This window comes from Oncorhynchus tshawytscha, linkage group LG09 (genome assembly GCF_018296145.1).
Source record: "Oncorhynchus tshawytscha isolate Ot180627B linkage group LG09, Otsh_v2.0, whole genome shotgun sequence".
NCBI lineage: Eukaryota > Metazoa > Chordata > Actinopteri > Salmoniformes > Salmonidae > Oncorhynchus > Oncorhynchus tshawytscha.
The window spans coordinates 64,028,103-64,055,038 of NC_056437.1; the positions used below are offsets into that span (position 1 = coordinate 64,028,103).

Sequence of the window (26,936 nt, forward strand, 5' to 3'; positions counted from 1 at the left end):
CCAGGATCATCCACTTCGATAACCGAGACACCAGACCAGCTCTGCAGCAAAGAGACAAGCTTGCTGCAATCAGGTCAGTGGGGGACAAGGGGGTTGACCATCTTCCCCTGTTTTATAACGCCGGGCCCAACATTACTGTTGATGAGCAGCTTATGCCATTTAGGGGCTGCTTTTATTGATAAATGTGATCAAGCTGAGGTAAATGTCAAATATTAACCATGTATGCTGTCTATATTGCTTGTAATTTATATAAGTCAACATCTAAGTATTAAGTATACAATACCAAAGTCCACTGCCCCAAGGGTTATCTCTTTTACCATCATACCCATGAATGGATGATAAGGCTCCTGTTTCAATGACAGGGCCCAGGGGTCATACATTCCTCACCGTAGCCCCCTGCCTGTGGCTATAGCATAGTATTTAATGTCGTTACAATAGTAAACATAACAAATCTGTAACGTTTTAATTTACAGAAAATTATAGTTTTATCATAGGCTAAGGTGACATGATGGCAACTGTTTGCATGTGGGATGTGTGTACCCAAGATCCTGGTTGATCCCTCTTTCTCTCTTTCACACACTGACGCGCACACAATTTCAGGAAACTCCCCCTTTCTGCCCTCACACCGCCATGAGCATAAGGCATGTTGTAAAACAGGTATGTCATGTCGTGTGACGTTTTGGCAGGGTGTTTGCCTGACAGGTACATTTGGGTAGATGTTTTACCTGTCGTAAATTAGCACAAAAAAACTTTATAATAAACAATTTAATTAGCATATAATAGCTCATAGTAATTGTTTAAGTTAAGGAAAGCCTGGGTGAGCGAGTTGTAAAATAGAGGATTAAATATTCAGTTTTTCACAAGTTTCGAGGCGGAAACACCAAAGACACAAGGTAAGGATAATATTTTCTTGTTTTAACGAATTAGGCTAAACGATCAATTATTTTAGACCAAAATTATTGGGCTGGCATCACTGGCCATTTGTTTATTATCGATATGACTACAGCTATGCTAGTTAATTATCGTACTTTCTCTTTTCCCAATGCAGCCGAACAAATATGTTGTTAAAATAGAAAAATCAAATGTGATTTCTTTATATTTCTTATTATTAAGTAGGCCTACCTACTATAAGTAGGGCTACGATACGCTACAATGTAGGTTTTTGTTCCTATGTGATTCAATTTTGTTACATAGAAACGTTCTTGTTTCGTTTTAACCTGCGCCTCTAGAGGGCGACATAGTCAAACAAAATGGCTGATTTTCAGTATCACCTTTTTCTGGTGTGTGTGTGCGCCCTTTTTACATAAAAAAAAAATCACTGAATAATGTGTTGAGTATTGGATATTAATTTAGAGCAATAATGAATAAATACATTTTGTTTCAGTTGTCGCTCCTGCTTGAGAAATGCCAGGCTTGGCAGAGATATGTATTGGCATGCTGTCGCTGCTCCCTCTGGCTTGGGCCAGAGTAGTCTACAGCCACAATGAAGGTAAACACACATCTGTTCAGTAGCAGTGTGTGGGTAAAATCTCTGGGGAAGCCAAGCCAGAAAAAAAAATCCATATTACAACCAATGTGTTGTGATAATTGTGTTGTTTGCTGTATAACCTGTTAGTTCATATGCCTTGATACATAGGCTTAAGGCTGAGACAATAAGGAGACTGTGTCAGAATAAATTCGACCAGACCTTTTGTTTCATCACAAACCCGGAGAGTAACCTCTGTCTGATGAAGTCCACAAAGCATATTGCATGTAACATGACCTACAGCATCGTGAAGCAAGTTAATGTTTCTGACATTTTCTGACTACTAAACAACTATTGATTTAGAACCACGGACAGTTACCGCAAGTTGCAAAGAAACAGGAGCTGCCTCCATCTATTCCAGTGCCATTTCAGCTTCAACATCATCAAATCACCTAGTCTAATACAGTGACAACTAAAATATAACAATAAACAACTTTGTTCAATCAACGTAAGCTAAATATGATGTGGCTGTCCATGGTTCTGATTTCTGTGTGTGTGTGTGTGTGTGTGTGTGTGTGTGTGTGTGTGTGTGTGTGTGTGTGTGTGTGTGTGTGTGTGTGTGTGTGTGTGTGTGTGTGTGTGTGTGTGTGTGTGTGTGTGTGTGAGTAGAAAAAACATGTTGACTCACCCTACTTGTAGAGAAATGCCATCCTCCTCTCTTTGATGTTGATGATATTGTCTATGACTCTGTCATACACTACACATTTTTAGTTTTTGTTCTAGGCTACCTGGCTAAAATGCTTGCTCGCTAACTTCATGGGCAACAATGAGCCAGCTAGTTAACATTAGCCTACTACATCTAGCTACATATTGAACTTTCATCCTCTCGGACCAGGGGCACAATGTATGAATTTATAGTTGGATTCAGAATCTCTGTTATAATCATTGGCCAGTACGGAGAATGAAGTAAAACCACAAGTCCAAATCCCTTTCTCCATCCATGGGTAAGTTAGGAAAGGGCCAATTTTAGCTAGCTAGCCACCGGAGGACAACGACAACAATTCACATTTTTCTGTCAGTGACTGGTGTGAAGCCAAATCCAAACTGGCTTCCCTTGACACTTTTTTTTTGTGCCAGGACCATTCACACTTGATCTCACTCAGTTTAGCTTAGCGCTGATTTGCTATTGTTTTATACATCATTTTTTTTCAAGGGAGGACAAATGTTTGCTGGCTTCTCTTGCGTTCAATGCTACGGGCGGCAACAATGTCATACACTTTTTGACCAGACAGCATCAAATAGATGGGCATCACATACAGAGACAAAGGGGCACTGTTTCTGATGCTTTCTCCGATGATGTACATTCAGCCTCTTCTTGCAAATTGAAAGAAAATTATGAAACACAGAGAGACTAAATATGAATTAATGTTTATTTATTTTTTGTCCATTTTTTGGGGGGGATTGCCTGGTTTCCCTTGGCATCCATGAATACATGCCACTGAGTTTGTTTGTCCTTAACACTCTCAAGTGTGCACACTAGCACTGAGAGGGAGAGAATGTGTCTGTCCAAATGTGCATTCAGTTCAAACTATTTTGGAGGCAAGTTTACCCCCTTTCACCTTATTTTCATGTAGGGTCATATTAGGCTAGTGGTTCCCAAGCTGTGAGGCATTAAGGAACTATGTTGGGCTTTCAACTTACTCTTGAAAGTTGTAATGGTAGAATGCAAAATGTGCAATTTTGTGATTGGATAGTGAATCAGCAATTGTCCTATTGTCATGTCAGTCATTGCAAACCTTTAGAGAGCTATTTATAACTTGTCAGAAACTGGGTTTTTTTGCCCTTTGATTTTGTTATAATGTTTGTCACTCAGTTATCACATGAACACATACAAGACATGGCAAAATGTGTAGAATTGCAGGAAACTTGCTTTAAAACTCATAAATGATTTCTCCACCACATGGCAAAATGTGTAGAATTGCAAGAATGTGCTTTAAAATGTCCAAAAAGTCACCACCCCATGGAATAATGTATAGAATTGCAGGAAATAAGTTTGAAATGTGCAAAATTCTCTCAAACAAGAGGGGTGTGACCAGTTTGTGTCATGGACAGTGTAGGGGAGGAGGTGTTCCCCAATGATAGAAGAGTGAAAAAGTTTGGGAACCACTGTGTTAGGCAATTGTCCTTTTGCTTCACTCTTTCTATTTCTATCTGATTGTGAGGTTATCCATTCAATACCGACTTTTCTCTTGTCTGTCGAAGTCAGACTTGTGATAAATGATTGCTAGTGTGTGTGTGAGAAAGAGGCTCTGTCTCTATCTCTGACACCATTGCGATTATATCAACCTCAATCTCATTCTCATGAATATCCTCTCTCTCTCGGTCTGTCTTATTCCCTCTCTGTCTCTCTCTCTTTTTCTCTCTTTCTGGGTCCAGTGTTCCTGGGACAACAGTCTGCGTCCTCGTACCTGTCTCGCTCGCTGCTCTGGAACAAATGGGACCTGGAGCTGGTGACGCCAGACAGCCTTGAGAGGGAGTGCATAGAGGAGGTGTGCACCTACGAGGAGGCCAGGGAGGTGTTTGAGGACACACCCCAAACGGTGAGGGAAGGGGGCAGTGAATGTGTTGGTACCTTTCATGAAAGTCTGTTGAAAATTGTTTTATTTACGCACATTAAGAATACTGTAAGCTTGTTCAATTAATTGACTAATTGAATTTTCTATTTTCCCCAGAATGTATTTTGGGACACATATTCCAGCAGTCACAGTAAGATATTTTTTGGGGGGGGTCCTTTATAAACCTATATGAAGTCAATGTTGACATTTACATTCTCACTACTGTCCTCATGTTTTTCTATGGATGATGCTAGCATTGATGATTTATCATCGCACAGGCTATAATATTAATATAATGTACATTGCACATGTATTTATTGTGTTGGTTCTTTAGATACAGCTCCCAGAGTGGATGTGTCGGGTCTAGTGGCAGGAATCTTGGCTATTCTAGTGTCTGCTGTCATAGCCACGGTGCTGGGCTGCTACTGTTACAAGAACAAAGCTGGTAGGACGGCAGGCAGGTAAGATTGAGTGTGTGTGTTGTGTCTATGTATGTTAGTGTGTCGATCTTAGAGTGTAAGTCTGTATAGTATAGCCTACCTAACCTAAGGCATCTATTGCCTGGTTGCCCTACCTGTCAGCAAATTTCATATGATAAAGTAGGCCTATGTAATCCTTGGTAGCACTACATTGTAGCAACATATATGATAAAGTACATTGTATTTTATTATTTTTTATTACAGTAGCCTATATAAGTTTGTAGCAACATGATAAAATAGGCCTATGTAATCCTGGATAGCCCTACATAGCAGAAACAATATTTCAGAAATTAACAATGGACCCTGAGTCTTCCCATTATTTGGTGTGTGTGTGGGCAAAATTACTTGTGTGTAGCCTAACCTAGGATGACTTTTATGTAATGTTTCAGTGCTCCAGTGAGGATGGTTGTGGCTGGCCAGCCTGCCCCAGAGACAGTGCCTCTGGCTGGGATCATCGCTCCAGGACTGCCCTCCTACGGCGAAGCCCTGACACGCAGTGGGCAGCATGACGCGCCCCCGCCACCTTACTCTGGGTAGGTCTGCGTGTGTGTGAATCACAGGAGGTTGGTGGCACCATAATTAGGGAGGCCGGGCTCATGGTAATGGCTGGAGCAGAATGAGTTGAATGGTATCAAACACATGGTTTCTATGTGTTTGATGCCATTCCATGTACTCCGTTCCAGCCATTATTGAGCCATCCTCCCCTCAGCAGCCTCCACTGGTGTGTATGTACAGTGGGGCAAAAAAGTATTTAGTCAGCCACCAATTGTGCATGTTCTCCCACTTAAAAAGATGAGAGAGGCCTGTAATTTCTATCTTAGGTACACTTCAACTATGACAGACAAAATGAGAAAAAAAATCCAGAAAATCACATTGTAGGATTTTTAATGAATTTATTTGTAAATTATGGTGGAAAATAAGTATTTGGTCACCTACAAACAAGCAAGATTCCTGGCTCTCACAGACCTGTAACTTCTTCTTTAAGAGGCTCCTCTGTCCTCCACTCGTTACCTGTATTAATGGCACCTGTTTGAACTTGTCATCAGTATAAAAGACACCTGTCTACAACCTCAAACAGTCACACTCCAACCTCCACTATGGCCAAGACCAAAGAGCTGTTAAAGGACACCAGAAACTAAATTGTAGACCTGCACCAGGCTGGGAAGACTGAATCTGCAATAGGTAAGCAGCTTGGTTTGAAGAAATCAACTGTGGGAGCAATTATTAGGAAATGGAAGACATACAAGACCACTGATAATCTCCCTCGATCTGGGGCTCCACGCAAGATCTCACCCCGTGGGGTCAAAATGATCACAAGAACGGTGAGCAAAAATCCCAGAGCCACACGGGGGGACCTAGTGAATGACCTGCAGAGAGCTGGGACCAAAGTAACAAAGCCTACCATCAGTAACACACTACGCCGCCAGGGACTCAAATCCTGCAGTGACAGACGTGTCCCCCTGCTTAAGCCAGTACATGTCCAGGCCCGTCTGAAGATTGCTAGAGAGCATTTGGATGATCCAGAAGAAGATTGGGAGAATGTCATATGGTCAGATGAAACCAAAATATAACTTTTTGGTAAAAACTCAACTCGTTGTGTTTGGAGGACAAAGAACGCTGAGTTGCATCCAAAGATCACCATACCTACTGTGAAGCATGGGGGTGGAAACATCATGCTTTGGGGCTGTTATTCTGCAAAGGGACCAGGACGACTGATCCGTGTAAAGGAAAGAATGAATGGGACCATGTATCGTGAGATTTTGAGTGAAAACCTCCTTCCATCAGCAAGGGCATTGAAGATGAAACGTGGCTGGGTCTTTCAGCATGACAATGATCCCAAACACACCGCCCGGGCAACGAAGGAGTGGCTTCGTAAGAAGCATTTCAAGGTCCTGGAGTGGCCTAGCCAGTCTCCAGATCTCAACCCCATAGAAAATCTTTGGAGGGAGTTGAAAGTCTGTGTTGCCCAGCAACAGCCCCAAAACATCACTGCTCTGGAGGAGATCTGCATGGAGGAATGGGCCAAAATACCAGCAACAGTGTGTGAAAACCTTGTGAAGAGTTACAGAAAACGTTTGACCTCTGTCATTGCCAACAAAGGGTATATAACAAAGTATTGCGATAAACTTTTGTTATTGACCAAATATTTATTTTCCACCATAATTTGCAAATAAATTCATAAAAAATCCTACAATGTGATTTTCTGGATTTTTTCTTCTCATTTTGTCTGTCATAGTTGAAGTGTACCTATGATGAACATTACAGGCCTCTCTCATCTTTTTAAGTGGGAGAACTTGCACAATTGGTGGCTGACTAAATACTTTTTTGCCCCACTGTATGGGCCACCACAGTTTAAGAATGTGTACTGTGCGTGAATGTATTCCAGCTTTGTGTACTATGTGTAATATGCATGTCTGTCAACTGTGTGTCTGTCTCAGTGGTGGAAAAAGTATTCAATTGACATACTTGAGTAAAAGTAAAGATACCTTAATAGAAAATGACTCAAGTAAAAGTCACCCAGTAAAATACTAATTGAGTCGGAAAGTATTTAGTTTTAAATATACTTAAGTATCAAAAGTAAATGGAATTGCTAAAATGTACTTAAGTATCAAAAGTAAAAAATAATTTCAAATTCCTTATATTAAGCAAACCAGACTACACAATTTAAAAAATGTTTATTGATGGATAGCCAGGGGCACACTGCAACACTCAGACATAATTTACAAACAAAGCATTTGTGTTTAGTGAGTCTGCCAGGTCAGAGGCAGTAGGGATGACCAGGGATGTTCACTCGTGTGAATTGGACGATTTTCCTATCAAAATGTAACAAGTACTTTTGGGTGTCAGGGAATTAAAAAAAAAAATATTTTTTTTACCTTTATTTAACCAGGTAGGCAAGTTGAGAACAAGTTTTCATTTACAATTGCGACCTGGCGAAAAATGTATGGAGTAAAAAGTACATTTATTTTCTTTAGGAATGTAGTGAAGTAAAAGTTGCCAAAAATATTAATAGTAAAGTACAGATACCCCCCCCAAAAAAACGAATTAAGGGGTACTTTAGATCACTGGTCTGTCTGCATCTTTCATTCATGTCACAACCTATTTCTCGTTTTTTTTCTATCTCTTTTTTTACACAGGGGGGCGCCATCAGTACCTCCTGACCCAGCTGACAATACTGAGATTACTGCAAATACTGAGGACACTGAGTGAAAAGGAGGAAAGGACATTTTAAAAAGGGCCATTCATGAAGAGTGTGTGTGTGTGTGTGTGTGTGTTACAAGCATCAATTGGAGTTCTGGACAGTTATAAGTGAGCACAGCTGTGAACATTTCAACTCTTGTGAGTTGTTGAAATAGATACGGGAAATGTCCATATAATAGGAGAGCATTTCATTTTTTTTTATTCGGGGGAAGAGGGGAGTTCATAGGGGGGCAAGGCTGAAGGATGTTATAGATAGAGAAATGAAGGGAATGGGATGAAGACTTGTTAAGAGGTTACCTGTGAGAAAGAGAAGCAATCTCTTGATTGCAAAATGCATCAGACGGGGATGATTCCTGTATTTGAAAGTTACAGATCTTGACAACTTGATTGATGACAAGCAAAACATTTTGGGACTATTTCAACAATGGGCTAATGGAATTTCCTTTAATATGTATAAACTAGCAGATGGTATAGAATTTAGGTCAACATGTTGGCTAATGTTTGTTTTATCTAGGTTGTTTCTATCTGTATTGGTACATGACGGACCCCTCTGAAATTAAGTCTGTATTTATACACATTTCTTATTCAAAACATTTGAATAAAACGTTTTGCACCTAGCCCACTGGTCAATCAGACAGTCATCTAGATTCCATAGAGTTGCACGTTTCTTTTTCCCCCCTCTGCTCAGTGTCTGTTTATTTCTCCCGATTCAGAAATGAGTAATCCAAAATGTTACGGTACTGATTACTTTATTTTTTGTTTAACCTTAATCAGTACCGGTTACATTTTTCAAGTAATCCGCCCAACCCTGCATATATCTGCACTCTTTAATCGAAATGTATCTTGCATTGCTCCCAAATGTACCCTTTTGGCCTGTGCTACACTGTATTCTGTCTGAGAATGTTCTCTGTGTATATGACTAAAGGCTGGTCGGTCTGCATCTGAGGTGGCCGAATAGCATTTACTACGATGCTGCCTTCATACTTATTGTGCTTAGCTGAGCCGAGCTATTGTGAAGGAATTTGTCAAGGAAGTGAATTAGTGTTTATACTGGACCTCCCGCTCCCACCTACCCTCAACCAATCATGTCAATGCGGAGCTATACAGAGCCCTTTGCTTTGTTACAAAATTTGAGAGGCGCACGGCGATGCGGTACAGCGCATGATTTGGCCTCTGCATTCCTCTGGTGGCTCCGCAATTGCGTCACACCCGTCATACGAAGTCTCTGACCACATTTCGGATCAAACATAAATTGGCTTTTAGAAAGAGTTGGATTAGCAGACACTGCGTATGTGTATGTGTGTGTGTGTGTGTGCGCACTGAAGAAGGAGAGAAAGCGAGTGAGTGGGGAGAGGGAGGGAGTGTGCTAACATGCGATCCAACCAGCCGCTCTAAAAAAATGGCGTCTTAAGAAGAAAATGACGTGTAACCCTCACATCAAGATTCTAGTATGGCCGCGAAACCTCTCTTCAATTCTCTCAGGTCTATTTATAATTGGTTTTGACAAAAGAACGCGAGGAACAATACGATATATGTTGATGCGCGATACGAATATTGTAGTCGTTGCCAAAGTCAGAAGGCCCGCCTACTTGACCAATCAGATGAGGGACTGGATCACGCGTATGCTGACCAGTTTGCAGGGGCAGACGAGAGACATGCATTTATGCTGCGTTCAAATGCTAGTCGGATCTAGGATACTGACATTTCTGGCTTGCTAAATGGTTGTAGTTATGCACGTGCCGCGTTCAACGAATCATCAAGTCGGAAATTCTAGTTCCGACTAGTAAGTGAACGCGGCACCATTTTTATCACAATGATTTCTTTATTTATTAGCTATAATAAAACCAACCGTTCTAAATGTAAAGTGGTAATCGGATGTCTTTTTCAAACTCAGCTTGAAAGCTTATCATTATGTTTTCCCTTACTCAGTTACTTGTTTTAACCCAAAATAGGTTTACTCCAATATCAGCATTGTTTTTAAAATGGCATGTAAGACAGACAAATTGACACACCTTGAAAACGTACACAGTTTCACATACATTTTTATTTTAAATGTGTTTATTTCTGCCTGATTTAAGATAAACTTCAACCCTTTTACTTTATTTGGCACCTAGGAACTTACTATAGTCATTTATTTAACTTGACAGTACACCTTTTTGGTATTTTGTACCAGTTTTTGTCTCAGTACAAAGGCATGGTCTTCAAACATTTAATAATTCTTATGATTAATTGGACTTACATGGCACTTTAGACACCCAAAGCTCTTTACAGTGTAAGGGGAAACTCACCACCCTAACCCCACTTGGTGCCTTCAGAAAGTATTAAATCCCCTTGACTTATTCCACATTTTGTTGTGCTTTTTTTTATACCCATCTACTAACAGGTGCCCTTCTTTGCGAGGCTTTGGAAAACCTCCCTGGTCTTTGCGGTTGAATCTGTGTTTGAAATTCACTGCTCGACTGAGTGACCTTACATATAATTGTATATATGGTGTACAGAGAAGAGGTAGTCATTCAAAAATCATGTTAAACACTATTATTGCATTCAGAGTGTGTCCATGCAACTTATTATGTTACTTGTTAGGCACATTTTTACTACTGAGCTTATTTAGGCTTGCCATAATCAAGGGGTTGTATACTTATTGACTCGACATTTCAGCTTTTCATTTTTTATTCATTTGTAAAAACATATATATATATATATATATATATATATATATATGATAATTCTACTTTTGACATTATGAGGTATTGTGTGTAGGCCAGTGACACAGTCTACATTTAAACCATTTTAAATTCAGTCTGTAGCACAACAAAATGTGGAAAAAGTCAAGGGGTGTGTCTATTGTCTAAAGGCCCTGTACATACTCTTTATTTGTATTTATTTTATTGTCCCATCCACTCCCCTCTTTGGATGACAAAGGTAACCTTGTTTTTCTTTTTAATTGTACTTTAATTGTACATATATTCTTTCATATACTGTACATTATTCATAAACTTTATATACATGGTCATTTTATACACAGTATAACATGATAGGAATACAGTTTTATATACACATTACACATAAAATGGTACTCATCATTACATAAAGCCCCATCTTACATTTTATTGAGGTACACTCCATTGTTGGTTGGTTGGTACTTTAACATTATTAAAATTAAATTAATGTAAAAGTGTATGGTATAAATTACAGTGATCGGTCTTTGAACTTACTGCCTTCATGTTCATTTCAGCAGCATATTTATATTTGGCTTTTGTTTGTCTGTCTTTTCCATGGTGGCATTCATATCTCTTTGTGCTCACAACTTCAAGTTGGGAGACTTTTACTCTCCCAACTGAGTTTTTTTTCAAACTGCCAAAGGCTGTGCATCTGTTGAAGCTCAAGAATTTTAGAATGAAAGGCTTGTAGGGAAACTAGAAATGTTACTCCATCAAATAGAATAACTTCTATGTGCTTGGAATGGAATTCCATATGCTTGCTAGCTAGCTCATTTTACATGAGCGTAACAAAAGTTAGCTACTAATTATCTAAAAAAGAAAAGCCAATTTACCCTTTTGCCCAAAACTTTTGTCCTTTCTCAATGTTATGCATTTGAGTGACGTTGTGTATTTGGTTATCACCCTCCTTCATCTGATTGGTCGTGTAGGCGGGCTTTCTGTGCCGGTTAGAGATGATCCAATCGCTGATTACTTTTTGTCCATCACGCATGGCAGTCTCCGACTGAAGTATGCTGCGAACAGAGACCCGTCAAATAATTCCATTTGATTCGTCAGGCACGCACGGTGTATACGAGTGCATTACGGTCTGGGAACATAAATTCTACACAATAGTGCAGATCTAGCGCCCACTATCGGCTGCCTATGCTACCAATATTAGGGAGGGGGTGTGTGTAAATGTATTTTGGAGAGGGAACTGGCATGCCAAAATATAAACAATAGACACTGTCGCTATAATAGAATCGCCACATTTTATATCTATATATCTATATATATTCCAAATAAATTTAGAAATGCAATACTTCAACAACGTAGGTGACAGGGGATTGTAAGAGAGCGTACATCATTCTAGAGTGAAACATGGGCACCAAATATTTTGCATTGCACAGACTGGTTTAGGCTACGCGCTAGCATCAGCTGAATCGCTGGTGGTGCCGAGAAGGACAATAGACATTGAAATATATAGTGAGTTGAAGAGGGGAGGGAAGGAAGAAACCGGATTTTTGTGGTGGTGGTTGGTGTGACCCCCCCACCCACCCCCTCCTTCCCTCTGTATCCTCCATATCCCCCTCCTCCTTCTCCTCCCCTCCATTCCTCTCCCCCTCCGTGCTGGTCTCAGTCTTGAGGACTTGCTAGTGAATCGGGAGAAATAAACAGACACTGAGCAGAGGGGGAAAAAAGGACACAGGGAGTGATAGCGTGCGAGAATTTAAGACATCTCCTCCCTCCCCTACCCCCTCACTATCTCTCCATCTTCATCTCTCGTCTTTTCTTTAATGGAAAGAAATTATCCTGGTACAGGGTTCGGTGATTTGGGCGCTGGTACGGGATGGAGTTACGAGAGATCGGCCAAGGCAAGGTAAGCATTTGTACCCGTACATGTGCGCCCTCATACATTGGATGCATAAATATGCTTAGCTTGCTGTAACAATGCCCATGCCGATAGAGGCAATGCAATCTGTGCTCCCTCTATCGCTCCGATTATATATATAGATTACATTGTTTGCAAGCGCCAGATAGGCTATAGCAAGGCTATCAGTATTGTCATTAGCAAGATTGGGGGGGGGGTCTTGAAGATGCAAGGAACGCGATTGAGAGTTAATACGCGATACGGAAGGTAGACCGAGACAGAAAAAAAGAGGGGGGAGAGGGGCGAAAAGAGGGGGGATGGGTTGTACTTGGGAGGATACAGCTAGCTTTAGCTGGCTAGTGAATAATCAGAAATGAAGAAAAATAAACATGTAATGATATTTGCAAAGAACTTTAGCATTTTTCACAATATTCCACAATTATATGAATGCATACGGGGTTGTCTTTACTAATGCATTGATTGCGTAATACGTTTACAAAGCAATGGTTGGTGCTAATTAGCTATACAAACCAAATGTATTTGACGATGCAAAATGCAATGTTTGTAGCTAGGCTACTGTCGGCAGATTACTGTAGCTAGCACACTGTCTACAAATGAAATTGCCTTTATGCTAGAAATGGTGGTGCTGCAGGGTTGCTTTTTCATCGTCTCGCATTCTCGGAAATAGACTGTAGGATGAGTGTAGGCTAAATCAAATCAAGATATGCAGCTATCATCTATCATCAAACAATTAAGAGTAACTTAAGCTAATAACAGTGACAATTTAGTGACAGCTAGCTAGTGAATTGTAAGGTATTTTAATTAACACACTCTGGAAGCACGAGTACATTAAATCCCATTATTAAAGCAGCAGCAGTTGCAGCATGGATGTTAGTGCAAATGTTTTTCTATATTGGGATAATAACTCCAAGATAGCTTTAAGCCTAGAAATTGTATTGATGGAAACTTGAATAAATTGGTAATGGTACACCGTGTGTAATACAGTAACTGTCTTAACTTCACTCTCAAGTTTAGGTGATAGGCGTATTATTAACAGGTGCAATGATAGGTGTATTCCTTTTTTTGTGTGCACCAACTGCATTTTCATTCATGCGAGAAAAACCTCTACTAGCTATAGCCATTTTGGGGTAACGTTAGCTAGCTAAAAGGTTACAGGTAACTGTTGTCCTTGCTAGCTAACGTTAGTTGTTCTGTTCAAGTTAAATTATTCTGCATTGACTCAATGCTGCAGGTCTTTGGCTACAAAGTAAAATGTATAAGAATCGATCATAAACACCAACGAATGTCATTAGCTAAAACGATGGCTTGTGTGATGTTTGCCAGAACTCACTACCCAGCTAGCTAACTCATGTTATGCGGTATTGAGAGACAGTTGCTTAACCGAACGTTAGCCAGCTAACATTAACGCGTTAGCTACTGGTAAAATATCCCAAATCATCTCTAATTTCCGTTAACGCATGAATTAAAACGGGAATGATATATCATGTAAGAACGTTATTAATGTAACGAAATGTTACCATGTTTGACATTGTGTGTCTTAAAATGCCCCGTCTCCTGTGTTTTTAATGAATTGGGGCCTATACTTACATTTCAAAGGCTACGCACATTACCAGTCGTCGCCGGGACAACCAAATCAATCTTGCTACAGAGTACGTTTACATGTAGCAACAGTGTAGCTCGCAGTAAACACCAGTTTATTTGGATAATTTGTTTTTAAAACGCAGATACTGTGAAATTCCTGATTGGCGATAAGATTTAATATGAGTAAAATACCATTGCATAATGGTTGTAAGGGACATAACTCTCAAGTATTAGTCCCACAGGCAAATAAATGTTGCATTCTGACTGAGCGTGTGCATGGAGCAATTGCATAAAGCCCTAACCGTGCCCTCTATTACAGTGTCATTCACTGGTAGTGCCACTTATTATATTGTTCTTATAAAGTGTTACCATATTTTCTATTTTGGGCCTGAATACTCATTGGTTCCACAAAGATGCAAATGATCAAATCACTGCAAAAACTATTTCAAAGCTATAGTAATTGCTTATGCAGAATAGGCTATTGTACGTAACCTTGGTAACTGACAGTTTTGAGATACATACAATGTTTTATGTAGTCTACTACTGTATTTTATCTTTGAACCAAGGAGTATTTCGTATATATATATATATATATATATATATATATATATATATATATATATATATATATATATACACACACACACATATGTTCTTTTGTTGGTCAGCTGATCTAGCCTAGCCAGCAGTTTTTTTTTTTTTTGATGGCTGAATCCCAGAGTCAAGGGCATCTCCAAGCCCACAGGCAGATTGATGTAGTCCTGGTGTTCTTATGATGACCTCATGCTCCCTAATGTGGGATTGTCTGGCTGCCTTTATTGAAAAAGGTAAATGAACAGAAACTACTACTACTTTACTGTTCTAGGGTAATGAACCTAACCAACATTGGATGACAGTTACAAAATATTTTATCTTCAGCCATATTAATTGAAGTGAATACTTTTATAGAAACCTTTTATTTTAATGTGCAATTAATGAACATATTCCAATATGTAAGAGTCATTTAATCAGTTGTATGATTATATGAGACTGTATAGTGGTTACATCTATTTTGGTATCATACCTGGACATGCTTGCAGGTAGCCGTGACAACATTTTGGTAGTCTTGCCCATTTATAGTCTGAATCATATTGTATTGTAAATACAGCGGAGTTCCAAAAAATGCCCTCTGCTGCACTCAACTAACCATAGCAATAATACCAGTAGAATACATTTGTTTAGCTCAGAATCTCCATACCAAGCTCTTACCAACTCTTACTAGTACCGGGCATGTCTGTAGAAGACAAATGTCTAGTGTATTAAACTACTGAGCCTATTATCTTCATACACCTGCCTGGACGGAACGGCAGGGTGAAATGAACAGTGGTTGATTGCGAAAGCAGTCTTAATGAAGGATTAATAGCTCCCCCTCCTTTATTCATCCCCTCTTTCACAATCTTGAGGACTGCAGCTCACTCCATCATGGTTATATGGCCCGACAGAGAGTAGGAGAGGAGGGGAGGGGGTGGGAGAAGAGATGTAGAGGAGAGAAGAAAAGGAGGAAGGAATGGTTGAATTTGGAGGAGAGGAGATGTGGAGAGGAGAGAAGATGACAGGTTGAAGGAGGAGAGGAGGTGATGGAGAGAGAACAGGATGGGAAGAGATGGAGAGGTGGTGCGCTCATTTGAAAATTGCATCTGAGCAGTACAAGAGATTAGCACTCAACTAAATACATACTATTGACTCATTTGCTTAGCCCATTGAATTCTCAATTTACAAATATTCTGGGAAAGTGGAAGTACTGAACCTGACTGCGTCTGGTTCTAGAATATAGTGTCTAGTTCCAGAACCATTCTTTTCAATGGAACCAATTTCTTAAACATAGAAATCGACATTTGGGGATTATGGTTTAGTTTGATATTTTAGCACTTAGCCATAAATATTTCTATTGTTAACATATTATAAAGATTTCAGTAGAATATATGGATGTGTCAAACTCAAGAATGCTGAACACGCTGACATGCCATATTCAGAGAAAATTACCCCTGATTCCTGAGTCAGATAGTGGCGTATGCTAACCGAGCCGTGGCTAAACTTAGCACGGCTGCAGAGGAGGAGGAGGAGGAGTCAGCGACCGATACACTCAGACAGTCACCACGCTTTTATCAATGAAATCACTATGGGTCTCGCCTCATCTCGCCTTTGTTGTCCAGTCATAACCGCTCGCCTCTGCTGCTAGCTTTCTATGCATGACTGGGGAACAGCAATTCCAATCAGCTAAGGTGGCTAGTCACAGTCACACGATTGGTTGAATGGTGACAGAGTGGTGGCCAATCAACATCACATTACACTGAAGATAACCAAAGGGTGATATGCCGGTTTTCTCGTTGGAGCAAAAAAGACTGTCCTCTCTCCTCCGTGACCCGGAAACCGATGAGTGGTCGAAGAGTGTGTAAATTCGTTAGCAAGCAAACAGAATTTACAGTCCTCCCCTCCTTGATGTCCTCCTTTTGGCAAGGAAGCACAAGTGTATCCTACCTGAGTCATTCATGGAAATGTTTTGAAATCTGCCAAACCCCCTTTAAGAAAAAGCATGCAAACATTTAAAAATAATATGATACTTATCCTTTTATTGATAAAAGGTTGTGCACTAGCTTAATCGTTTTGGTCAGTTTATACATTTGATTTGGGATTCCGGATTCCAACCTGTAAACTTGATTTGCCTGATGACGTGCGATTGGAGAAGGAGAGTCTCATTTCATTACAAGCCATTTTCGTCGACTTTCCATCTCCTTGCCGCCTCTCCTCAATTACCTTTGGTGAGAGAGGACAGAGGAGAGAGGACGCAGGAGGCGAGCACATCTAATTGATAAAAGACCATGGTTATCGGGCAGTTCAACAATAGAATCACTGGACTTCATAAGTAAACAGTTAATAATAACTGTCTTTATGCATAATAGTTTTGAGTGTATTCCACATGAATGAATGAAGGAAATAATATAATTTAAATGTAGAGACTACACTGCACTGTAGTGTGGTGACTTCATGAAAAAGCCCAACCTTTGATTTCTTGACTCTATGGAGATTTTCTGTTCTCCGAGACTGACTGCATCCTAAAAGGTACCCTATTGCATCCCAAATGGCACCCTATTCCTACATAGTGCCCTACTTTTGACCAGGCCATTTGGGACACTGTCTCTGTTTGGGTGTTGTTTTTCCCCTCTGTGCAAGTAAGTGATTAGAAGTGGGAGTGATTGTTGAAAATCATTCTTTTCATTCAGATTTTCATGTGAATGTTGCTCCCAGTTCTATTTAGCGGCTGATATTGATGAGCAATACCTTATATTGAGTGTTAGGTTACCCTGTGTAAAGTGCAAGACTGGCTCATATTTTATGGTGTGGGCTGGAACGGGCAATATTGACCTTATACAGTATGGAGTATTCCTAAGTAAACAACTCTACAAGAGAGTATAGGTAGATTAGAAAGGTAATCCATCACCAAAGCCTGGGAGACACTGTCAACCAGACTAGAATGCATTGTTGTTGTTTAGGCTTTGTGGTTAGAACAGGATTTTATCGATGCAGAAAGCCTTGCATTTGCTGATTCCCTCACACTACTACCATTTTGTTGGATGTTTACAGTTGTTTTGTTTGTGAAATCAACTATTTCTTTGTTATTTGATAACATGATGTGTTATGTAAAATTCTGTAGGCTTTCAAGAAAATAGCCTTATCTAGGCCTAATTGACGATGATGGGTTATCAGTAATATCCTGTATGCACAATGCTTTCTTGCCTCACTATTCGTATACAACCTGCAAATTCAAATCTTGACCTCAGTCAGTTTTACTGCTTTTTTGTTGTTGTTCTTCACCTAGTAATCAGGGACTGATTTAGACCTGGGACATCAGGTCGGTGCAACCAGGTAGACAATAAAACCAGCAGTACTCTGGACTTCGTAGAGTAAGATTTGAATACCCCTGGTATACAACATGAGCATCCCAATTCGGATGTATCAAGTCTGCAGCACTTCTGGTTTTCATAATTGATTGATTGAATGACTATTTGACGATTATAAATAAATATAAAGTCAATGCTACCTGAGACAAAATTACATACATTCACCCTATAATCAGAGACTGATTCCGACCTAAGTGAGTGGACTCTCTGGCCAATCAATTAGGCTACATTAATCAATCAATTATCTACCAAAGAGAAAAGAAAAACAGCTGTACTGCAGATCTCGATTTAGATATCCCCGATATAGAAGAATAATCCAACTTTTCATTAATTAATGATTTCTCACCCCTTCCTCCCTTTTCCCTCAGCCTGGTGTATGGGAGTTCTAGGTCCTCTCATCCGGACTCAGAGCTGCTCCATCGCCAGGCTTATGGCACCCCCCACCCTCTGCAGGGCTACGCAACCAATCACCACCCTGGCAGCTCTGGACAGGGCGGGGCATGGGGGGCTGGACGGAGTCTAGGTAAGGGGCCGGGCTAATATGAACCTTGATTCAAATGTGAAATTGAGGTCTCTGCATGATGCCAAAAGGTTGTCATATAGAATGTTAGAATACCTGTTATTACAGTACAATATTTTCTTAACCTATACACACAGTCAGGGATAGAGGTCGACTGATTATGATGTTTCAACGCCGATACCGATTATTGGAGGACCAAAAAATCCAATGCAGATTAATTGGCCGATTTAAAATAAAAAAAATTAAAAACATTTCTAATGACAATTACAACAATACTGAATGAATACTTATTTTAAATGCAAAAACAAAGTGTTGGAGAAGAAAGTAAAAGTGCAATATGTGCTAACGTTTCAGTTCCTTGCTCAGAACATGAGAACATATGAAAGCTGGTGCTTCCTTTTAACATGGGTCTTCAATATTCCCAGGTAAGAAGTTTTAGGTTGTAGTTATTATAGGAATTATAGGACTATTTCCCTCTATACCATTTGTATTTAATTAACGTTTGACTATTGGATGTTCTTATAGGCACTTTAGTATTGCCAAGTGTAACAGTATAGCTATAGCTATAGTCCCTCTCCTCACTCCTCCCTGGGCTCGAACCAGCAACACAACGACAACAGCCATCATCAAAGCAGCGTTACCCATGCAGAGCAAGGGGAACAACTACTAGAAGGCTCAGAGCGAGTGACGTTTGAAACGCTATTAGCGCGTGCTAACTAGCTAGCCATTTCACTTCGGTTACACCAGCCTCATCTCGGGAGTTGATAGGCTTGAAGTCATAAACAGCGCAATGCTTGACGCACAACGAAGAGCTGCTGGCAAAACACATGAAAGTGCTGTTTGAAAGAATGTTTACGCGCCTGCTTCTGCCTACCACCACTCAGTCAGATACTTAGATACTTGTATGCTTTTATGCTCAGTCAGATTATATGCAACGCCGGACACACTAGATAATATCTAGTAATATCATCAACCATGTGTAGTTAACTAGTGATTATGATTGATTGTTTTTTATAAGATAAGTTTGATGCTAGCTAGCAACTTACCTTGGCTTACTGCATTCGCGTAACATGCAGTCTCCTTGTGGAGTGCAACGAGAGAAAGGCAGGTCGTTATTGCGTTGGACTAGTTAATTGTAAGGTTGCAAGATTGGATCCCCGAGCTGACAAGGTGAAAATCTGTCGTTCTGCCCCTGAACAAGGCAGTTAACCCACCGTTCCTAGGCCGTCATTGAAAATAAGAATGTGTTCTTAACTGACTTGCCTAGTTAAATAAAGGTCTAAAAAAATATTTAAAAATCGGCAAATCAGCGCCCAAAAATGCCGATTTCCGATTGTTACGAAAACTTGAAATCGGCCCTAATTAATCGGCCATTCCGATTAATCGGTCGACCTCTAGTCAGGGAGCATGTACATTTTTCTCTCTATCAAAGTGTTTTTGTTTAGACTAGACTGTTGTTTAGATGAGTCACTATAAACAGAAAAATGTGTGTGGTTGAGTAAATGCTTTTGTGTCTATGTCCTCTAGGCTTATCTGGGCTGTTTGATACTGGGCTACACCATGCCAGTCCCTCTGGTCCAGACCCATCTGTCATGAACCTGATTTCAGCACTGGAGTCCCAGGGTCGGCAGCCACCCCCCTCAGCCTCCTCCCTCCTCTCCCAGTTCCGAACACCGTCCTGGCAGACTGGTGAGTGCAGGAGCCAGTCTTGAGTCATGTTCAAGTACAACTGAGTCGTGTTCATCATTTTCTAAGTGTTATGAAGGACAGCAGCACATTTATAATAATATCTGTTACTTGTCTTTCTCTCTATCTCCATTTCCCATAGCGATGCACACTCAGCCAGAGCTCTTCATCGGGTCTGGCTCCTTCCCCTCCTCCTCCCTCTCGGCCTACCAGCACCCAGCCTCTTTCTCTGGCCGGTCCTTCCCTGGCGCCTCGCTCTCCCTCCAGGACTCGCCCACCTTCAGCCCCACGTCCAACGGCCTCCTGTCCCCCCATGACCCCCTGCTGCACATCAAGACGCCCTCGCAGTCTAGCCTGGGCTTCGACCGCTTACTCTCCTCACAGGGCGCCGCCTACCGAGGGTCGCAGGACCCCACAGGCCCGCCGCAAACCTCCTCCTCCTCCTCAGGCCGCCACTTACCCCCTCCCCAGTTTAACCTGCTGTCCTCCCAGCTCCAGGACCAGTCCTCCCAGTTGTACAATGCCTCTGTGTTCTCATCGGCACCCGCCCCCCCTCCGCCCCAGCCACCCCAGGAAAGGGCCACCCCCCGGCAGGACAGCGTGATCAAGCACTACCAGCGCTCTTCTCCGGCTCAGTCCCAGCTCTCCTCCTCAGCCCCCCACCCCCTGCAGCACTACCTCAGCTGTGGGGCATCGGGTTACCAGCAGATCTCCCACCACCGGCATGGAGGGGTGTCCTGCAGTCCGCTGGGAGAGCAGAGCCCTTCAGCAGACCCCAAACCCTCCCCCCGGTCAGACCAAGTGTACCGCCCCATCATCCAGACCCCGTACACCTCCTCAGCCGCCTCCTCGTCAGGATCAGGTGGAGGTCTAGGGAAGGGGGCTAAGAACTCCAGCTCCAGTAGCGGCTACTCCTCCTCGGGTTCCTCGTCTTCCCGAACCCCCCACACCCCGCCCTCAGCCTCCTCGTCCTCCTCAATCTCCAACCCTAACCCTTCCTCCAGCTCCTCGTCAGCCCCATCCAGACAGCAGCCCCCAATTCAGTCTGCGCCCCCTCCCCCACCTCCCCCTCCAGTCTCCTCCGCCCCGGCCCAGCAGCCTCCTCCTAAACCCTGCCTGTCAGCATACGGGTCCCCTGTGGCCCCCGCCAAGCCCACCGCAGGCCTCCCTGGACAGACACCTCCCCAGCAGCAGTCCTACTCCCCCAGCCAGCCCCCTCCCTCACACCTCCCCTCTCACCAGCCCTATGGGGGCTTCAGCTCCCCCCAGGCCCAGGACCTGACCTCTGGCCCTGGGACTTCTGGGAAAGGGTATGGAGGACTGGGGCCAGGAGGCCGCTCCTTCTCTGCCGAGGTGGTCTACGGGACGGACTCAGGATACAGCTCGCTGCCTACCTCCCTCGGGGGAGCAGGCAGTCCCTCGTTGGGGTACGGTGGCCCAAGGCACTCCCCTGCCCTCCTGGGGTCTGGGGGGGGTGGAGGGTCAGCCGGCAGCGGGGCAGGGTCCGGGGCAGGTGGAGGTGGTTCAGGAGGTGGGGGTGCAGGATCAGGTGGTAGCAGTGGAGCTGGAGGAGGCAGCTCATACCACCTCCCTGACTCCAGCCCCTCTCCCTCCAGCAACTCTGGCATCATTCGACCTGGGCTGCACTCTCCTGCTCCCGCCCGCCCTGCCCAGTCCCCCGGGGGAGCCGGGGGGAACAAATACCTATCCTCCGTCCTCTCCCCTGCCTTCCTGTCCTCTCCGCAGGGCTACCCCGACACCCGAGGCCCCCAGCCTCAGTCTTACCACCCCACGCCCCCCAAGCCCAAGCCAGACACCGACATGCTGGGAGTGGAGCGCTCTCAAGACGAGGAGGATGACGATGACGATGACTTCCTGATCCAGCACTTGCTGCATGCCCAGAGCCCTGCGCCTCACCCGTCCCAGCACCACCCCCAGCAGCAGCCGCCACAGTCCATCCCTCAGGCCAGGGATGGGGGCAAAGGTCTGGCCTACGACCTGAGTAAGGCCTCTGAGGAGCGCTACCACCTGCAGAGTGTCATCCGCACCAACAGCGCCACCAACAGCTCGGTCCCCGGTACTGCAGGTAACGTCAGCGGAGGTGGCCTGGAGAGCCAGTTGGAGATGTCGCTGAAGAAACAGCAGCAGCAGGCCAAGAACGAACGTGGGCTGTCTGGAGCAGGAGCCAGCGGAGGAAGGGGGGGGGAAGACTCCCTCTCCCACCCCAACCCGCACGTTCCCTATCCGCAGCAACACGACTCCCTCGGCTCAGTGGTGCACTACGGCAGGAGCGACCCTTACTCCCAACACCCTCACTCCCAGCACCCCCACCATCCCTCGCAGGCCCCCTCACACCCCCAACACACCCAGCACTCCCGACACGCCCACCCCCACTCCCATGGCCACCCTCACATGGAGCTCAAAAAGCCTCCCGACTCGTCCGAGCTGCCATACCTGCGGAAGACACCCGAACTGCAGCAGCAGCCCCGACAGTCCCAGCCCTCCCTTTCCCTCATGGACTCCCCTCCAAACCAGCCCCAGCAGCCTCCCTCTGCCCACATGCTCCAGTCTGTTCTGTCCCACACTACCCGCAACAAGATGGACACCCAGCAAGCTGCTTCTCAGCAGCAGCAGCACTCCATGAGTCAGCAGGCCATGATGGGGGCAGGTGGAGAGGCAGAGCCTGGGGGACAAGCAGGGGTGGATCCCCAGCCCCAGTCTCAATCCCAGCTGCAGCTCCAACTCCAGTCCCAGGCTATGGAGGCCCACTACGGCCAGGCCAGCCAGAACTCGGTTTCTCCGCTGGACATGCTGGAGCGCACCCTGTCTCGTGCCAACAGCAGAGACAGTGGAGGGGCCGTGGAGCGAAGTGGGGTGGGGGGAGGAGATGGGGGCAGTGGTGACGGACACAGGCAACAACAGCAGCAGCACAGGCTGCCGTCTCATCACCACTCCCAACAAACTGCCTCCAAGCTTCACGACTTCCTCTCCGAGCCAGACCTGGGAATAACCACGCCCTCCCACCTGCACCACCTCAACCCACACCACCCCCACGTCCATCACCAACAGCAGACCCACCCGCACCACCCCCTCCCGCACACCCATGCCCACCCCCACTCCCACCACCTGGCAACCAATGCAGGGCCCCAGCAGCAGCAGCCTCCGCCCCATCAGAGGGACCAGGAGCCCCAGCTCTGTCAATCCCAGTTGGACCAGCTCAAAGAGCACCAGTTTGACACTGTGAGCCCTGTGGGGAAAGCGGGCCAGATCCAAGGCCAGCAGCAAAGGTTTGTGCCTCTGACCTCCATCTGTTTCCCAGACTCCCTCTTACAGGATGAGGATCGCTCCTTCTTCCCCGGCATGGAGGATATGTTCTGCTCTGACGACTACTCCAAGTCGAGCTGCACCGGGGTTCCCGGGGCAGGCCAAGGGGTGCAGGAAGGTATGTCTGAGGCACGTGTACAGGGACCAGACAGCATGGAGGACGTCAAGACCAGTGATGGAGGAGGTGGCTATGACATGATGGGTCACCATGGCGACCAGGGGTATGGGTACTGCCACAGCCTCACGGAAACAGAAAACAGCACCATGCATCTGGACCTGGACTCTCTGAAAACCCATGAGCTCCCGTCCACTGTGAACACAGAGCAGCTCGGCCTCATCCAGTCCCAGACCCCAGGCCTTGGCTTGGGGGTTCCAGGGGGAGTTCCTGGGGACGGCTCCGCCAACAAGATGATTGGGGGTACGGGCGTGGGTGGAAGTTCTGGTTTGGCCGGGCTGACGTCGCCCATCTTCTGCTCCTCCCGACCCAAGAAGCTGCTGAAGACCAGCTCCTTCCACCTGCTGAAGCAGCGCCGCGACCCGCAGCCGCAGGCCAAGAAGAACTACGCCCAGGAGTATGAGTTCGAGGATGACGAGGACAAGGCTGATGTTCCCGCTGACATCCGCCTGAACAGCCGGCGGCTCCCTGACCTCCTCCCCGACCTGGTGTCCAGCTGCAGGAAGGCTGGAGGAGGAGGGGCCTCAGGGGTGGGCTCCCTCAGCCCTCTGATGGGTGACCTGGACTTCTGCCACCCGTCCGGCTACCCCTCCCTTGGCCCCCCTCCCCAGCTCCTACCCCACGATGGGCCCAAGAAGAGGGGCAGGAAACCGACCAAACCCAAACGTGAAGGGCCGCCTCGGCCCAGAGGGCGCCCTCGCATCCGCCCGCTCCCGGAGCCGCCCTACTGTAGGGGGCTGATGGGAAATGTAGGCGGGGAGACCCGCAGGGGTCGTGGGCGGGGTAGGGGGCGTGGCAGGAAAGAGGAAGGGATGATAGAGATGCACCGAGAAATGAACAAAGTACCCGACCTCCAATATCAACAACAACAACAACAACAGCAGCAGTTCCACCAACAACAGCACTTTCAACAACAGCAGCACCAACACCATCACCTCCAACAGCAGCAAAATATACAACCTCAACAGCAGCAGCACCTACAACACCTTCATCAACAGCATCCACAGCACCAGAAACCTTTCAAGCCTATCAAGGTAATGGAGACATGAGCAGAGTGATATCATGTTTAGATAGCGAGTTGTATGGACTCCGTAAGTGCCTTCAGAAAGTATTCATACCCCTTGACTTATTCCTTATTTTGTGTTACAGCCTGAATTATACACACAATACCCCATAATGACAAAGTGAAAACATGTTTTTAGAAATCTTAGCAAATGTATTGAAAATGAAATACAGACACATCTAATTTACATAACTATTCACACCGCTGAGTCAATACATGTTAGAACCACATTTGGCAAGGTTTACATCTGAGTCTTTTGGGGAGAATCTCTAAGAGCTTTGCACATCTGGATTGTAAAATATTTGCACATTATTATTTTTTTAATTATTCAAGCTCTGTCAAATTGGTTTATAATTACTAGACAGCCATTTCCAAGTCTTGCCATAGATTTTCACGTCGATTTAAGTCAACTGTAACTGGGCCACTCAGGAACATTCAATGTCTTTTTGGTAAGTAACTCCAGGAAATATTTGGCTTTGTGTTTTAGGTTATTGTCCTGCTGAAAGGTGGATTTGTCTCCCAATGTCTGTTGGAAAGCAGACCAAACCAGGTTTTCCTCTGTGCTTAGCACTATTCCGTTTATTTTTAACCCTCAAAAAACTCCAAGTGCTTGTCGATGACAAACATACCCATAACATGATGCAGCCACCACCATGCTTGAAAATAGGAAGAGTGGTACTCAGTGATGTGTTGTGTCCATGCAACTTATTGTGTGACTTGTTAAGCACATTTTTACCCTTGAACTAATTTAGGCTTGCCTTAACAAAGGGGTTGAATATTTATTGACATTTCAGCTTTTCATTTTTTCTTAATATGTAAATATGTCTAAAAACACAAATCCACTTGGACTTTATGGGGTATTGTCTGTAGGCCAGCGACACAACACATCAATTTAATCAATTTTAAGTTCAGCCTTTAACACAACATCATTTTAAAAGGTCAAGGGGTGTGAATACTTTCTGAAGGCACTGTAAGTAATCAGTTGTGTTATTTCCTCTCTTATCCCACTAACTCTATACCCCCCCCCCTCTACTATCCCTATACCCCTCACTTCAACTATCCCTTTCTTTTTCCCCTCACCATTCCCCTAATACCCTCATTCCTCCTTCTCTCTTTTCCTCTTTTCTCTACACCCATCACTCTCCGCCATCCCCTCTTTACATCTCTCAGATCAAGCTGCCTATCCCCTCTATGTCTCCCTCGGACTCCTTGCTAAGGACAGACTCCCTGTCCAGCACCGACCCGGTTCTCTCTGACGGGTCGGTGGGCTCGGCTCCCTCCCTGGGCCTGAGTCCTGGACCCACTGCTGGGATGGACATGAACATCACCAGGAGCCAGGAGAAGATGAAGCAGAAAGCTCAAGCCCAGGAGGTGAGTGCATCTGCCTTTGTCTTTTTTGGGTTCTACCTGCTGTTTTTTATTTGGTAAATCGTACTGTCGTGTCTTTGGCTATGCCGGATTAATTGCTATAACATGCTATTCTATAAAATAATTTCTCCGTAATTAATATCACCTGATTGAGCTAATCATGTAAATGTATTTAACTATAGAGTCGGGCACCATGAAAAATATTTATAGAGCTGTTATCTTCCGAATAAACTCTTAAAGATTTAGTCATGTTTTACATCAATAGCAGTCAACATTAATCGTCATCTTACTTCAGTCTCATAATCTGAAAGTTGTAAATTCTTGGTTATCTTTAAGAACCCTGGCTAACAATTTGAATCAGCAATACAAAATTGGGTTTAATTATTTATTTACTAAATACCTAACTAATCTCTCAGAATTACATATACAAAGAATGAATTATACCTAGATAATTCTTTACGTCATAGGAAAACGTCCCTAGCGGGCGGAACAGATATGACAGCTTGTTACCCAAAGGAAAAGGGGCGGGTTTTGAGTGAAAGAGCAGGAGACTGGGGAACAAAGGGAAGAAGCTGTGCTATCGTAAATACAGTATCTTATGCATTCTAAATTACCGCCCATTTGGAAAAGGAAAATGCAATAAATATTTACTCTGAGCTGCGCTTCAGTAGGTTGGTGGTAGATGGAAGACCGTGTTGCCAAACTGAGTCCTCTGAAGAATGTCTCTGGTGGTCACTTGGATAAGTTGTAGTAACGTCGTTGTGTGGTAGATGGGATACTCTGTCTGTTCCTTCCTAACCTGCGTTTGCAGCTGCGGTCGCTAACTCAACGGCTAGGAGGTATCACTTCTGTCGTGAATAAGAGTTCAAAGTTCATACCATTCGCAACCGAAGCTCATGCTGATGTTGGCTTCGTTCTGTAGTTTTATCTG

The 26,936-nt window shown here is 44.0% G+C and overlaps 2 protein-coding genes across 2 annotated transcripts in view; both read left to right on the plus strand.

Annotated features, from left to right (window-relative positions):
* Positions 1-648: 648 nt before the first annotated feature.
* prrg2 (proline rich Gla (G-carboxyglutamic acid) 2) lies at positions 649-8,378 on the plus strand. Its single transcript, XM_024437108.2, has 7 exons — positions 649-893; positions 1,385-1,489; positions 3,902-4,065; positions 4,198-4,231; positions 4,415-4,541; positions 4,949-5,092; positions 7,697-8,378. Exons 2-7 carry the CDS (start codon positions 1,405-1,407, stop codon positions 7,767-7,769), a joined length of 627 nt encoding a protein of 208 aa, XP_024292876.1. The 5' UTR covers positions 649-893; positions 1,385-1,404; the 3' UTR covers positions 7,770-8,378.
* A 3,682-nt stretch (positions 8,379-12,060) lies between these two features.
* prr12b (proline rich 12b) overlaps positions 12,061-26,936 on the plus strand; it is a 31,614-nt gene continuing 16,738 nt past the window's right edge. The window contains exons 1-5 of the mRNA XM_042327863.1: positions 12,061-12,338; positions 18,238-18,392; positions 19,917-20,078; positions 20,218-24,608; positions 25,808-26,008. Coding sequence (XP_042183797.1) covers positions 12,256-12,338; positions 18,238-18,392; positions 19,917-20,078; positions 20,218-24,608; positions 25,808-26,008 — 4,992 coding nt within the window. The 5' untranslated portion in view covers positions 12,061-12,255. The remainder of the gene's footprint in view (positions 12,339-18,237; positions 18,393-19,916; positions 20,079-20,217; positions 24,609-25,807; positions 26,009-26,936) is intronic.

Coding starts and splice junctions, on each gene's coding strand:
- prrg2 (XM_024437108.2), top strand. CDS start 1,405: ATGCCAGGCTTGGCAGAGATATGTATTGGCATGCTGTCGCTGCTCCCT. Junction 1,490..3,901: donor AGTCTACAGCCACAATGAAG/GTAAACACACAT, acceptor TTCTGGGTCCAG/TGTTCCTGGGACAACAGTCT. Junction 4,232..4,414: donor CACATATTCCAGCAGTCACA/GTAAGATATTTT, acceptor TTGGTTCTTTAG/ATACAGCTCCCAGAGTGGAT.